The sequence below is a fragment of the Chaetura pelagica genome, unplaced genomic scaffold (genome assembly GCF_000747805.2).
Source record: "Chaetura pelagica isolate M959 unplaced genomic scaffold, ChaPel_1.0 scaffold17, whole genome shotgun sequence".
Lineage (NCBI taxonomy): Eukaryota > Metazoa > Chordata > Aves > Apodiformes > Apodidae > Chaetura > Chaetura pelagica.
In genome coordinates this window covers 5,896,371-5,912,150 of record NW_009970726.1, presented here as the reverse complement: position 1 = coordinate 5,912,150, position 15,780 = coordinate 5,896,371, and the positions used below count along the sequence as shown (strand labels likewise).

Below are 15,780 nucleotides of genomic sequence, written 5' to 3'. Positions count from 1 at the left end.
TGCTGAACTAGGGGCTGGCTCTCTCCAGGAGGTGCACACTGACTAAAGGACCATAAGCTGTCACAGAAAACATGCTTTTGCCTCCTTCCCTGAGCAAAAGAAAAAGCCTTGCATGTGCCATGTAGTGAACTTGTTATAGTTCATTCTGGGCACAAAGCATCCCATCAAAGGAGGCTGCCCGAGGAAATAAACCCCTCAGAGCACATCAGCTTTCCTAGAGGACCCAAACCAACACCATCCAACTCCCTCAGTTATGAGGCTGGACATATCAGCATGCAAAGAAAGCAAAAGGATCAAGGGTGGCTGGGGTGTGTTAGGTAAACAAAGGAAGTGAAAGTGGGTGGCTGTTCCTAACGCAGTCCTTCTGTCACAGTAGGAGATGGCAATTTCATTTACTCGCAAGCTGACGAAAGCCAGAAAGGCAAGGTTGCCCGGCTGCTGAGCCCCGTGATTTACTCGCAGAACTCTGCCCACTGCATGACTTTCTGGTACCACATGTCGGGCGCACACGTCGGCACCCTGAAGATCAAACTGAGGTACCAAAAGCCAGATGAATACGACCAGGTGCTGTGGACCCTGAGCGGGCACCAGGCAAACTACTGGAAGGAAGGACGTGTTCTTCTTCACAAGTCGGTGAAACACTATCAGGTGAGCTTGGCTGCTCCTGGCTGAACTAACAGAGCTTAAGACCTTGCTGGTCATGTTTCATACACTGCAGCAGAAAATGTCACTGAAAGATTTATGTAGACAGTATTACTCTTACAGATGAGGTGCTGTTGCTGTGACAGTAATAATAGTGGCAAATTTTATGATGTCTCAGGTGACAGTGATACAAGGAATTTGTTATGGAAGGTCAAATAAAGAATTTAGAAATCATTTCTCATCTGTCACAAAACTACATCCTTGCCACAGTTTTGGTGCTGCTGTAAAAGTCTTTAATGAATTTATGACATTATATCAAATCTCATTTGAAGATAAAAGTTCATAAAGGCTTGCAGTGCAGATTGGCAGGCCACAATCAAAGTATGTGTAGATGTGGCATCATGGCAAGTGAAGATGTGTGTAAACAACTAACTAAGATATCCTGAATGTTGCAATTGCATATTAACAGAAAAGCAATGTAAACATTATCTTATTTTTCCAGGTGGTTATTGAGGGAGAAATTGGAAAAGGAACTGGAGGAATTGCTGTGGATGATATTAAAATTGATAATCATGTAGCACAAGAGGATTGCCGAAGTAAGTATGAATAGCAAGAATATCTAGAAATCTAGTTATTAACATTATTCATTGTGTTTTGATAGCTGCTTATATCTGTGAGAAAGGGATAGATAGATAGATAGATAGATAGATAGATAGATAGATAGATAGATAGATAGACAGACAGACAGACAGATAGACACCTAAAACATCTCCATCTGGCCCATAGCCCATAATAAGTGCCACTGGTGTCACCTCAGTACTGCAGAAACTTTTTTTCTTTTGAATTGGAACTGCCACCCTACTGACATGGATCACAACATGTTCACATTCTCATATCTCTCCCTATATTTTATATCGCTGCCCTCTATATTTCTCTGCTTTTCCTAATGTTCTTCCCTGTTTTAACTATTGCTCAAAACCCAGTTTTATTTCTTCACCCTTTTTAGACCACTTACTATTGAGCCTACTTGAATGCTATTTAGAAGAACCATATGAAAGCCTTGCAGAATACAGTAGGGTAAAACGGCCCCTTCTCTATCCTCTGCTGTCCTGTAATTCTGAGTTTGCTGCCATTTGTTTGCTGTCACCTCCTAGGCACGTGGGACACAAACTAATGTTAGAACATGGCCTTTTCCACATCTAAACAAGGCTATTCTTGTGATGCTATTTGAGTTCTTTTATTTCTGGCCAGTCTTGAGTTACTCCAGTCACTGCTGGTCACTTGTGCATTGCATACTGCACATAATTTGGCAGCAGCAACCCCAAATGAACATAAGCCACTGAACCCTGTCCTTCATGATGGAGATGAAGCAATGACCTTTGTGTAGGAGAGGGAATAGAACTGAGAACCCTCAGCACTACAAATATAAGCTTATTCCATGTGAGTTGACAACACAACTGAGAATAATAGAGTGCATTCCTCACATTTTGTAGCTAATATCTTTTTGAGGGTAACATGACAGACTTCAGCTACATGGTAATTTCACTGCAGGATGAATAGGCTGCACATGCTCTATTTATCACACAGTCTGTGTCCTGGGCTTCATCATATGCCACCAGAGTGACAGTTACCAGAAAAGAAAAGCAGGACACACAGCTTGGAGATCCTGCAGTGTCCTCAACACCAAGAAGCGTGCTGAGACCACAGTGATAGTAGCTACCTGACTCTACAATGAGAGAGGAAAATAACTTCTTTCCTACCTCCACATGTTTTGGTTGTTCAAGCCAAATGCTGAGCAAAGGTTTTGGCCTAAGGGAGCTAGAGCCAAAAGCTCAGTCTGAAGCCCAAACACAAGTGGTCTCACTTCAGTCACTGAAACTATTCTTGTCATTAACTATGCGTACACTGATGAAGTGCTGTGGAATTGGACTCCAAAATTTTAAATAGAATGAATGAGATGCTAATTCACAACACTGATTTCTCTTTCTGAGGCATGGAAAACCCCTGCTGATAACTAAAACTGTGCCAAGACTGGGAGGAGAAGAGTTTTTAAATATTTCTTTTTCCTCCATTAATTTTCAGAGCCCATCGTAATGAACAGTTCTGTCAAGATAGCATAATGATGCTCTGACACAGGAAAACCTGCTACGCCATTATTGCCAGCATGATAGTCAATCAGTGTTTGTAACCCTAATAATCAATGTCAACTCTCTTTGCTTCATTAGAATCAACTGATGTGGAGGGTGAAATAAATGAAGAAGAAGACCCAGAAAGTAATCAAACAGGTAAAAATTCTCTTATTAATAAAAAGGAAATAATTTTAAAGTGTATTTTCATGTGAATTTGTGTATTCTATTTATTTATTTCTAGATTAGTTCTCTAATTGCATATTGTATTAAAGTTTCTTGGTTTATCTAGAACAGATTCTATGAAGGCTTAGATTTATTTGAAGGATGTAACGGTTTTATTCTTCTTTGTCATATAATCTTATGGGCTTTGTATTATTTATATCTCAAACTTCCACATTTTATATACATCATTTGTTGCATTGCATAGATACATATGCGTGCACACTACAGCCTCTTAGCATTTTGTTATCTAGAAGCTTTATCCACAGCTGAAGAAGCAGCTATAATTATATCTTACAATTTATGACTCTTGCAGTCTTTAGGTAATTAGGCTCAAAACTCCTCAGGCTAATTGTTTCACAGACCTGGCTAAAAATGTCATTTTATGACCACTCTACTAAAGCATTATCATTTTCAATGATGATAGCTGTAAATGGATCATTAAATGGATTTCAATTGTCATATTGTCCCAATAATAAAATCTACCTGCTTTTTTCAGGCAATGAGCTTAATTATTTATTTTTTCTTGTTACAGTCAACAGGATTGCTATCATTGATTACAATGAAAGCAGGTTTTGTCCAGAAAGAGTTTTTAGCATCAATTAGCAGAGTTTGCAAGCTTATTGGATCTATTTCATAAACTGAAAAGGTTGAGGGGAAAACATTGTGATACCCAGTATATATTTTATACACGGGGACAGAGGGCTCTTTTGGCTCCGTTCTGTTACTATTTCCATTTCATGGACCAATCCTGAAGTCAGTGAAATGGAGATGGATGCAAAATAGCTGGGAATTCCAAACTGATGTTTAAGGCTATAAACATTCACACTGAGCTGAGTAGGATTTAATTGACATTTTTGAGCTAAATATTGCAAGCTGGCAAAATATAATCAAAAGATCTGGTTATTTATTTCCAAGACTCCCACTTAATCCAAGGCAGAATCAGACCCTCACTAACATGCAGCAGATTCAAGGACTGGAGAACAGTATGAAAAACTCAACAACTATTTGGGTCACATTATCATTTTCAGCTATTTATTATTACCTCCAAGAAGCTGGGTTTTCCAATTATATAGAAATTTATGTCCAAAACTTGATGTCCTTTCTCCATATTTCCAACTCATCAAATGAAGTTCTAACTACAACCAGTTCTGAACAATTTGCAATTCTTCACTCCATTTCAGGGTTTACACCTCCATACCATACAGGTGATGACTACGATGATAACATCTCCAGGAAACCAGGCAACGTCCTGAAGACCTTAGATCCAATCCTTATTACCATCATAGCCATGAGTGCCCTTGGGGTGCTTTTAGGAGCCATCTGTGGAGTTGTCCTGTACTGTGCCTGTTGGCACAATGGGATGTCAGAAAGGAACTTGTCTGCACTGGAGAATTATAATTTTGAACTGGTTGATGGTGTAAAACTGAAAAAAGATAAACTAAACACACAGAATTCATACTCGGAAGCATGAAGGTATAAAGCGACTGGAGAATTTCAGAGAATCGGGATGGAAGGACATAGCTCGGTCGTGCTGGGGAACTGTTGATCTTCTTTTACTGTACAGGCTGAAAAGTGCATTGATGACACTGAGCCAAGCTTTTCTCAGGAGCTTCAATGAGTGTGTGACCAATAAACATGGACAACAATCTGTGTTTAACAATCTGAATCATGTACAGTCTGCTTTTTTCTGTTGGTTTTATTTGAAATAATCAAATGCTGGTGTTGAGACCAAGTATGATTGACTTACAGTTAATTTTGTCTTTCTTTCTCTCCCTCTCTTTTCTTTTCCGTTAATGGATAATTTTGGTTTTACTGTGCAAAATCCAAGATGCTGTCACAAAATGTATTCAGTGGGGTCCTTTGGATGGACATGCTGTCTGTAGCTCAGTGCCCAGAAAATATTGGAGTAACAGCAATTTAGTGGACTCCTGCACCTGTATTTGTGTATAATTGCTCGTGTTGTGCATAGGCAAAGAAGGGTTAGGATGTTTTTGGAAGTACTGCTGCATCAGTACTGATATAGTGTGTCAGCTCTGTTTACGAAGCAATACAGTCAAATTTTATTGATGTTTTTCAGTGTTGTACTAAATTTTGTGCTTGTGAACTCCATAAAAGATTATGTGCCATCACAACTGGTAACCGAGTGTACTGCCTAAAAACTAAACAAAAAAGTCCTTGGCACTGGCTAGTGTATGTCCTCTCAAGTGCCTTTTTGTTAGTACTGCTTCTCATTGTGTTAACATTAACTCCAGCTCTGCTTCTCTGCAGTTATGCCCTTGTCTTTAGTCATATTCTGGTGGCTCACTGACTAAAAGAGAAGTATATTTTAGTGTAAGAAAGTAGCCTCAGCAAGGCAAGGGCTAATCAGATTTGACAACCTGGCTTAATTGTTCTGCTTTCTGTATTTCGACTTCATGTCTCTTGACCCTTTTTGTATAAAGCTGCAATATCCCCTTTTATTGTTCTTTCATATAGAATGTATTTTCAAATGTAAAATCTCTCTCCCTTTCTCTTCTCTTTCTCTCTCTCTTCCTCTCTCCGAGTAGATTGCATAAGCATTTGCCATTGCCAAGGAAAGAAAACTGCAGCTTTAACTTGTTGGTAATGGCAAAGGATTTTATTAGAGTTTGTGTTAATAAATAAGGAAAAATTCTTAACTTTACCCTCCAAAGTCGAACTTTGGGCTTCTTCTTAACAGCATAAAGTGACAGTATCTTTTTTCCTGAGGTCATGAAACATGTCTTTTACCCTGAACAGCTTGCCTTTTAATTACACTAGGGAAAATTATTCCCTTACTGAAAAGATTGTCTTTAAAATGAGAAAATTTACTCCTCCTTCCCCTACCTGAGCCCAGAGTTCTGTTCTCTCAGTGAACATATATTTTCATGCTAATCAATGCTAATTGGGCTTACACATGGGTACCAAGGACAGAATAAAATCCCACAGTGTATGTAGGGTATGTTCTTACCATACTGTTATATGCAATTGGCATTTCATACCAGGAGGTTTTTCTTTGACTAGAAGATAGGGACAGATTCCATGAGCTGAGCAGCGTAAGCTGTCGGGAAAATGTGTTTGACAACTATGTGGCAATTTCATACTATTCTAGAACAAATATTATTGGACAAATAATATTGAACAGCCTATGCAGCTGCTCCAACAGGGTAAAAAGAAGCAGGATTTGGTTGCCCTCAGGGGTGCAGAGGAGAAGGTGAGGGCCCAGAGCAATCATTCCCCTCCCAGAGGTGTGAGAAGAGCCCCTGGGTTTCAGCAATGACCCGCACACAGCACAGCCATAACTGGGGAGAAAGAAGGCAGCTTTAATCCTCCCCTCTGTATCTACTAACCAGCAGATAAAACCAGTGCAAATATGGGCAAAGGAATGTTCTGCAAAGCACTGAATTCATGCTTTTCTTCACTGAAACCCCTGGTAGTCAGGGAAACATTTATGACTTTTTGAGTTAGTCTTTTCCAAAACTGCTTTTATAGAAAAGCAACAAAATTGCCAGTCCAAGATTAGGACTAAAGAAGGGCTAATTCAAAGTCAAATTACTAGAGCAACAGAACGCCCCCTTATTAATCAATTAAATGTTTTGAAGCATATAAATTCCATAGAGAAAATCCACCAGTAACCTAGAAATTGAAGAAAAGGGAGGGAAGCTGGAGGTTAAACTGTGAGTTTGGAAATTGAAAATATTTTTTCAAGGAAGACCCAGTAAAAAAAAAACAGTCAACAACTGCTACTTCAGAGAGGTCCTAAACACAAAAACTATAGTGAATATTCAAACACTCATTTAGATGCCTAAATTGGAAGAGTTTCCTCCCCAGATCTAGACTCTGAGTACTCCAGAAGGTAAGACAGAGCACCTAAGGCCTGAAAGTTAGGCCTGAAAGTTAGTCCATGAAATGTTTCAAGTGACAAACTCACTTTGGCAGAGGCAGAATTTTAATTTATATCCAACAGTGTAATTTTACTGTAACAGTATCTCAGCAGCTAGTTATTTAACCCAAAGAAAAAATGGATTTTTCAAAACTGTTTTCAGCACACCACCACCATGTGATTCAGGTGTTTAAGCCTGTTCTCCTTAGCTGAAGGAAACTTCTAATCCACTAACCTAACTGTGAGTTACATGCATATATTGCCTTGAAGAGCAAATCCCATCTGGGAGCCCAAGTCCAAGACCTGTTTAAATATTCCCATGGTTTTCAATAGATCCTGTACCAACTCTTGGTCCTGATCTATTTGTACAGTAAAGCTGGTGGTTGGTGGTTTTTTTTCTTCTTTTAACATACTGAGAATAGTGAACATAAAAAGAAATATATCTCCTTTGTGGTCTTCGGACTTTACTATGATAATGAGGATCTAGCATTGAAGATTTGATTTCTCTGAAGATAACAGAATGAAACTTGCCCTTCAATAAAGGAAAAATGATACTGCAACTTTACATTGAAAAGTATCTTGCACTGATAAATATATTTAAAAAAATTATATGTTTATAAAGTTATTAATTTGTAAAGGCAGTGTTACAAAATGTTCAGTTTATATTGTTTTAGATTGTTTCATAATTTTTAAAGTGTAAAATAACATATTTTTTTCTTTATTGAAAAACTATAAAAATCTTCTGTAGTAAAATGATTTCATTTTACTGGTATATTATTGCTTCATGTTTTGTACCATCATAAGACTTTGTGCAAATTTTTTTTACAGAAATTTTTATTTTCTATGACAATATGACACTTGTAAATTGTTTCAAAATGAACAGTGAAGCCTTAACTTTAAATGACATTTGTATTCTCAGACACTGAGTAGCATAAAAAAAATCACATAGAACTGAACTGTAACTTAAATTTCCAAACTATGACTACTACATTCCAAAGAAACAGTTGAATTAAACATTTTCATAAAATATCCCATACCTGATGATGTATTTTATTATAGTAAAATTGATCGGTTTTGTTAAATGGCTGGTTTTATTTACCATCTTGCAACACGCACATTTTAATCACAGTTACATTTGTTGGCAGGCAATTCCAATAGTCACCTTGGTGGGACCATCCATGGTTTAGGATGGAGGAATTCTCCCTACGCCTGCCCAGTTCTCTCTCCCTGCTGGAAGACGCTGCCAGTACATGCCTAACTTTTTGCCAAACAGCAGGGGTTCAAGAGGACAAATCTGCTACCATTGCTCTTATGTTCAGTGCACACTCCTGCTGTGGGAAGCCCAAGCCCCACACCTTCTGCAGGTCATACATGCTCCCTGTGGCTTGCTCCTGGGGGGCCGAGTTTTGTCAGGGAGTAACATCCATCTTTGCCAAGTTGCTCCATTAAATCTCTGCTCCAGTAGTAAGGTTTGTACGTATGAGCTCCCTGCACTGAGTCATCAAGACTTAACCAACCATGGCCAAGTCTCCCAATGCAGAACACAAAAGTTGCTGCAAGAGCAACATATGGGGACTGATTCAGCCTTCAGCTGGGTACTGAACTCACCTAGGGAACAGTCATGGATTGGGAGACATTCAAGAAACTTGCATTCAGACCAGAAACTTTAAATTGCACATTTCCTGTTTTAAGCAATACTTATCTGATTGTTTCCTTTTAATACCAAGCAGCCTGCACACTGAAGTTTGTCAAATCTTTTCTTTATGTTACACGTATGAACAATGCACATACTGTCAGTATGCAAATAAGTTGAGTGCTCATGAACAAAAATTTCACTTCAGCTATTTTACTACTCCTGGGAAAAATAATGTACTTGTTACCACATATTATATAATTACTACTTTGGAAGAGAAGGAATCAGATTTTTCTTCCTCAAGGAAGTGGTGTGTGGGCACCTGTTTGAAACATGAGATGGAAACCCAGCAATGCACCTGAGCAAAACCTGACTTTGCGGTCAGAATAGGGATTTCTCTCAAAAGACAGTTGTGAAGGTTGTTGGCCATATAATCTCCCATATTCCTTAGAAATGTACTTTGTTGCACTCTTCTGTGATAACCAGTCATAGTTAGTGGTAACCTGGGATAACCAGCCACATGGGTCTTTCAGGGAAGATAAATGGCAATGGAATTAATTAGTGAAAAAAAATAAAATCTTAAATGAATCCATTGAGGATGAAGTTCAGAAAAGAGACAAGTATCTTAAGAAAATTCTTTCTTTCACTTAGGGGAAATTATTTAGCCAAGGAGCTAACAACTGCTTAGCACTAAACCTTCAGTTTTCCACACTTAAGAGGCTGCATAATGGAAAGACAAAAATGGTGCAATGGGATCTGAATTGCAATTCAGAACAGAACTTGTAAACTTGAAAGAAGAAGAGCAGTTGGAAAACAGATGGGTAAGCTACAGACAACTAGTGCCGGGAGAGCATAAGTCTGAGGCTCAAATATTAGTCATGGTCTGTAAAAAGGGTCTTTGGCAGGTAGAGAAAACAAACTCTATTATTACTTCGCCAGTCAAATGTACCAGCCCTGAGCCAGCAGCCACACAGTCACAGTCTTGAGCTTAGTCACATTTCCATGCTTTCTGGCAGGACACAAAATCCAATTCCACCACAGAAGGCAGATGTACAGGAGAGGCAGGGGCAGCACAGTGGACACACAGTTGGGTAAGGCCTGCGGGCACTACAGAAATTACAGTGCCTGCCTGGACAAACCTGCTGCTGGACAGAAGCTGCTGGTCCCAGTGGAGAGGAAGCCTCCTCAATTCTCATAAACTACCTCTTCTGAGGTATATGAGGACTTAACAGGTGCATACTGGTGTAGTGCTAAAATTGACTCTTGTCTTTTCTTATGTACAATTAGACTGTTTCTAAGACAATTGTCCTAACCTGCTTTCCCAAAGTCAAATATTGAAGTTACTTTTGCTTTTCAGATCATGGCAACTGGACATTAGATCTCAGAAGTAATTCCCTTCCCATTCCTTAATTGTCTTGCCCTTTGCAATGCATTATGCCTAACAGCATATTGGTTCAAGCAACACTAATTTATTAGAGCTTTAATTTCTTCTTTTATAGTGTTTTATGCTTCAAGTCACCCATAACCACAATTTTATCTACAAGTGTTTGTTAAATTATAAAGTGTATCTAATTTTTTTTTGCCATGGGATACTATGTGTAGCTGTTTCATTTGCTGATTAGCCCCCCCGTAGACCCTAATTGCTTTTCTACAGTAGGTCAGTTCTCTATATACATTTCTGTTCTCATAGCTACACACCATCAAACTCTAATCTTATCACCCAAAGACTGGTGGTGTCTCAGCACTTATAGCTGAAAATCTCATTTAAAAATTTTCTGGTATTTTTCACAGATGGATAAAGTCTGATCATGTGTCCAAACCTAATTCCACCTCCAATAATCATATTCACCTATTTAAGTTTACATTGTTTTTATTAATCTTTCAGACATTTGATTCATGTCCCTGTCATTGGCATCACTGTGCTCTATATACTGTGTTTTATTACAGACAGTTGTGTTTCCATAATGGGAAATGGATGGGTCTGATTGAAAAAGGAACTACAGTCTTTCTGGAGCACCAGTGGTATCAGACAGAGAGGTCAAGCAGTGCTCCCAAGGGGAGAAGGTAGGGAGGAGCCTTGGTAGGTGTTGCCATGACAAAGACTGAGGGATTTAATGATGAGAGGCTGGAGGATGAAGGGCTTGCCTGAGGAAACAAGTATTTCAAGTAACATGAGCTGCCAAGGGAATTACCAGAAAACTTCCTCCCTCATTTTTCCCTCACAAAACAAACAAACAAACAAACAAAAACAAAACAAACACCACACCCTTCACAATTCTGAAAAAATGTCTGTGCTACAGAAATGTCTCTGACAGCTGTCATGCTGTTTTACATCCTCAGCCATGGAAGAAGGGAGTGGGGTACCATCCCCTCAGGTTAGCTGAACCTAAATGGTGGATTTCTACAGTCAGAGAGGCAACAGGTGGGGATGTGGCTTTGAAGACCCAGGCAGCATCTTAGGACTACAAGATACTGGCATTCTTCATGCATGATTTTCATCTTGAGTGCCTTTGTTCCCTTTCCTTTATCACATGTTGTTTTATGCCATTTATTTCAGAAGTAAATTACCTAGGTTGAACTACTGTTTCTTACTCTTCCCTACTGGTAATATAATTTTCCTTAGTGCAATTTATGCTTCCCTCACTGTTCAGATAACTTTATAAACATCTCCCTATGCACACTATTTTGTAGCATGAAATAGCCTCAGCCAGTGCCACATACACCACATGAAAAGAAGAGAGAAGACGACCTCACCTCCTCCCACCCCTTTTCTTCCACATCTCTGCCAGGGCTGTGTTCTCCAGGTTAGGGACCCATATGCCATGCCCTTAATAAGTAATCTGCCTTTCAGGGACCCTTAATGTTTTCTACATCAGGCTTGATATCTTTGCACTAATTCATTATTTAAATATTGATAACAATCTTCCTACTAAATATTGACTTACCAGCTTCATAACTGTTGGCATACCAGAGAGAGTCATTCTCATTTTGCATTTTGAAACTACCAACTAGACCCCCAGTGTTTTCTCTTTCTCTTCTTTTAACCTTCTAATCTAACTCTGTTTCCCATGGGTCTATCAGCAAGGGGAAAAAAAAAAAAAGAAAAAAAAAGCCTAAAATGAAGGTATAGCTGTGTCCACTTTCTATCTAGATGACTGAAAGAATACTCCAAAAATGTTTAAAAAAAAAATAGTTTTAAATTTGTTTTTGTGGAGTGAAGAGGAAAGCTGCCAGACTGGTTGGAGGTAGTATCTGAGATCCACACTGCAATACTTGGAAAGGCTTAACAACTGCACAACGTAATAGGAGCATGGGATTATTAAAGTAGGCAGGCTGTGAAGGTATTGGTTTAGTCCAAGCATGGTTGACAAAATGGAAATAAAACAGGAAAATATTTAGTGTTAAGTGTTCATATCAGAAAGGACCTCCTTATTCTAGGTTCTACTAGTTTCTCTTTTAATCAGTCCTCAGCAAATGGGAGGCAAAGCAGGGGATGAGCTCAACGACAATTTAGTCCCACCTACAGCTAATGTTGACTAATTCATGTCTTACAGTTACCATGCAGCTCTGAGACTGAAGCAAGGAGAAGCTAGTTGCCACCACCCTTTGTGTGAAAGATCTCTGACCCGCAGGACCAACTCATTTGCATGTCCTCCAAACGGTTGCATGCAGGAAATGATACCACTTTGCACCCATTGCCCACATAATTTTTCTGGCTGTAGGCCATACTATCTTCCTTTTGCATGTCTTTGGCCCTACTTCTACTGAAGACAAGGCCTTCAAAATAAGTCATGCTCCTCCAGACTCTCTGTCTTGCTTTTGTGCAGGGCACCCCAGTGCCCATTTATCAGCTTAGGAATACCCAGTGTGGGACCAGACCTTGCCTTTGCTCTCCTGATGCTGCTCTGCCATGGCCTGCCAGTTGTTTTGCATCAGTATCTTGTTTGCAACAAGAGGTCACTGAAAGTTCACTTGAAATCTAGAGTCTTATTTCAATGCCATAATCTGTATGCAACTAAGGATCATATTTGCTACTTTTAACGAGTCTTTTCACAATCTATTCACTTTTCTTCATGCATAGTGAGGTCTCAAAGTGGTCAACTTAAACCCATATATCTTGATAAAGTGGCTGAATTACTGCTGCTGAATGGTAGGCCATTATCTACAATTAGTTTATGGCTCTTAATAGCTATTATACAAAAGATGGATTTCTCTATAGCAGAAGTGTCTTACCAAAGGTTCTTGCTTATGGCAAGTCAAGTGGTAGCTCCTTTCTGGAAAAGATCAGGTTACTCTCTATGCTGAAATAAACTGGTTCCGGCTTATTACTAGGGGTAATAAATAGGTTATATGCATTAAGAGACCTATTTGGTTCTTCTTTGTTATGTACTGTATGTAATATTGTGAATGTGCATAGCACTATACAGAGAAATGAACTGAAGGAATGCTGTGAAGATGTCATCATGTAGTTTAACAGATGTCATCATCTGTCAGTCACAAGCAGGGGAGGTGAAGGAACTTGCCCCAAAGTAGCAGCTCTTCTTTTTCCATTTATAGAAGTATGGTGGCTAGAAGAGTTAGAATAAGCGTGTGCCAATTCATTGGAGACTATGGATTTATGAATCTCCTTGAGGAAGTGCCTTCTGATAAAGGACACATAGGAGCAGAGAGTAGAGGCAGAGTAGATGGGGTCATGAACTTCATTTTACTTCTCATCATGAGTAATAGTGCTAAACTGATAGTCAGTCAGATCTCTCATTTTCTTTAATTTAACGCTATTCTTCTTGCTCCTTGCATTACTGACCCCACATTATAACTGAACCATGTGTTTTATTGCAATGCTAAGCACTGCTTTAAATGCATGAGAAGATTTCACTGCTTTTTATATTGCAGAGTTATGTGTGCTGAGTTTTGTTCTTTATATGAAAAGAACCATCTCAGAGCTAACAACTTGTATTATTTTAATCAAGTCTCATTTCACACAGGTTGTGAACTGTAATACAGATTGCTCCTTCTTCTGGGCTTCAGACATAATGCATAGCTCAGCACAAGCCTGACCTTTGTGGTACTGTATTGGCACATACTTGCTGAAGGCACTTCATTAGGTACTAACAGTGACAGAGCTTTCAGCCTTCTTTTAGCTTTCTTTGGAGCTGCTGCTGATTACCAATACACAATATTTTAACCAATAACCCCCTGTGTACATATCAAATCCAGTAAGCACACTTCTGAGATGCCACCACAATTCTACGATAGGAAGTGAAGAAGCACTAGAAGTACTAGAAGAGGGAGTTTGCCCAAAGGTAAAGGTCTGTGTAATTACAAAACACCCGAAGTTTTCAGTCAGGTTTTGGGATTCCTTGTAACAGTGTAAAGCACTTAGAAGTGCAAAGAGCATCTCTATAGGCAGAACTATTTTCAGGCTGCTCTTCTAGCTCACTTCCTAGCTCAGATTCTGCAGACTAAAGAGAGAGTCTTTGATACTGAGCAAAGATTTTCCTCTACTACTTTATGCCTACAATATTTTTTAAACTAAAGGAATTTGTATTTCATGTTCACATTTTTATAGTGCCTATGGGATAACAAAATTGTGGTCCTGTAGTGCGAAACACCATGAAAAGATACAGAAAATGTACTCATGTACAGAAAATGTGCCTCACAGACAAGAACTGTAATGTGGCTGCTGTGAGCATAGCTGGTTCTCAGTGTCTTCATCATGCACCTTTATTGCCAGCTCTGTTTCTTGTGTTTTCCAGGGCAGTTGCTGTTTTTTTTAAGATCAGTACATCAAAAGTATGGAATGGTACTACAAATGTGGTCGATTAGACCTCAAGGGTAGCATCCAGCTTATCTGCCACTGGCTAAGTTGGACATCATCTCCAAATTGTGAGTTATACTGTTTCAGACACCTACCTCAGGATGAGGTGTATTTTACTCTTACAGTGCCAGTTTCTTGTGTATAGAATAGTCTAAATTAATAGTTTGCATTTAAAGGTCTATATTTTGGATGGGTAAAATGAAATTAATAACATTTCCTAGCCATTTCTAGTCACAAAAAAACTAAGGTTTTTTAAAGTTTTGATTTTGTTCCATTTCCCAAAGATCTGAACTGCTTTGATTGATATTTACCACAGTTGGTTTTGACATCTGAAAGCATTGGTTGACCTGTTAACCAGCTAGCAGAAGCAAAACGTATCCATTTAGGTTACAATAGCACTCTCAAAACTCACTGGCTCAGTTTTAGTAACGGAGGCAAATACATAGTGCGAGAGTAGGTAGAACATTGGTTCCTTTAGCACTGTGCCACCTATCACTGCCTACAGAATTATAATATGCTTCAAGGAGTCTTATCCAGCCCTCTTACTTAGGCAGACTTGGCTATGGTCGTGCCTTTATTTCAAGTCTAGAAATAAAAAATTAAACCTGGACTTTTATAGGCTTGTTAAATTTCCTTCTTAAATTGCTTTTGCTCTGGCTGCTGCAAGCTAATTATACTGTATTCCTACAGTGCTGCAGTTTAGACTGATCATTGCCTACCTCACAGTCATCTATTCATCTCCTCACTTCCTCATCTTAGGTTTAGCTTTCATTTGGATCTACATGTATAACTTCACACAAAGCTGTAGGTTTTTTTCTTAGAGATTTGATCTACCTGCAATTTTATTCTCTGGTACTCCTTCTGACTCTGTGAATAAAAAGCATGTATTTCAGAAGTGCACCTCTCTGTTCTCTCCAGGAAGTCTCAAATGTCTGTATCTTATAGCTGTATTTCATAAATTCCCATGCATTTCACACCATTCTTTTAAATGGTTTGTTAAGTATTTTTCTCAACAAGAAACACACGTATGTCCATGACAGGCAGCATGAATGATGACCCAAAATCACTGTCTGCTTTTGATGCAGAAGGAGTCTTAGTAGAACACATTAATGAAACCTGACAGAACCTTGAAATGACCTGGAAGAAACTATCAGAAGTGTCAGTAAACATTATTATAGATATTGTTATTGACACCACTGTGCTTGCAGTGAACCCGAGATCCTTTCTGATTACCTTTTATTAGGAAAATTCATGTTTTTCATCTGAATATACATTTTAACAAAAGAGTCATGACATGTCTTCTTCCTTTTTGCACTTATATGGACAACCAAAACAGGTCCCAGTATATGCCATGTAAATCACTATCTTGCAGAAGTGTGTTCTGATTTTTAAGTGCTTGCTACACCAAAGAGACAGAGACATTTGTATTATCTCCATGTTACTCTTCAATATATCT

The 15,780-nt window shown here is 38.8% G+C and overlaps 1 protein-coding gene across 3 annotated transcripts in view; it reads left to right on the top strand.

Moving 5' to 3' along the window:
* Positions 1 to 5,881, top strand: part of NRP1 (neuropilin 1) — a 110,502-nt gene extending 104,621 nt beyond the window's left edge. For 2 of the 3 annotated variants that reach the window (XM_010006980.1, XM_010006979.1), the window contains exons 14-17: positions 374 to 648; positions 1,145 to 1,238; positions 2,868 to 2,927; positions 4,175 to 5,881. In XM_010006980.1, the coding sequence (XP_010005282.1) occupies positions 374 to 648; positions 1,145 to 1,238; positions 2,868 to 2,927; positions 4,175 to 4,464 (719 nt within the window). In that variant the 3' untranslated portion in view covers positions 4,465 to 5,881. The remainder of the gene's footprint in view (positions 1 to 373; positions 649 to 1,144; positions 1,239 to 2,867; positions 2,928 to 4,174) is intronic. The other variant, XM_010006981.1, reaches the window with a different exon arrangement.
* The last annotated feature ends 9,899 nt before the right edge of the window (positions 5,882 to 15,780 follow it).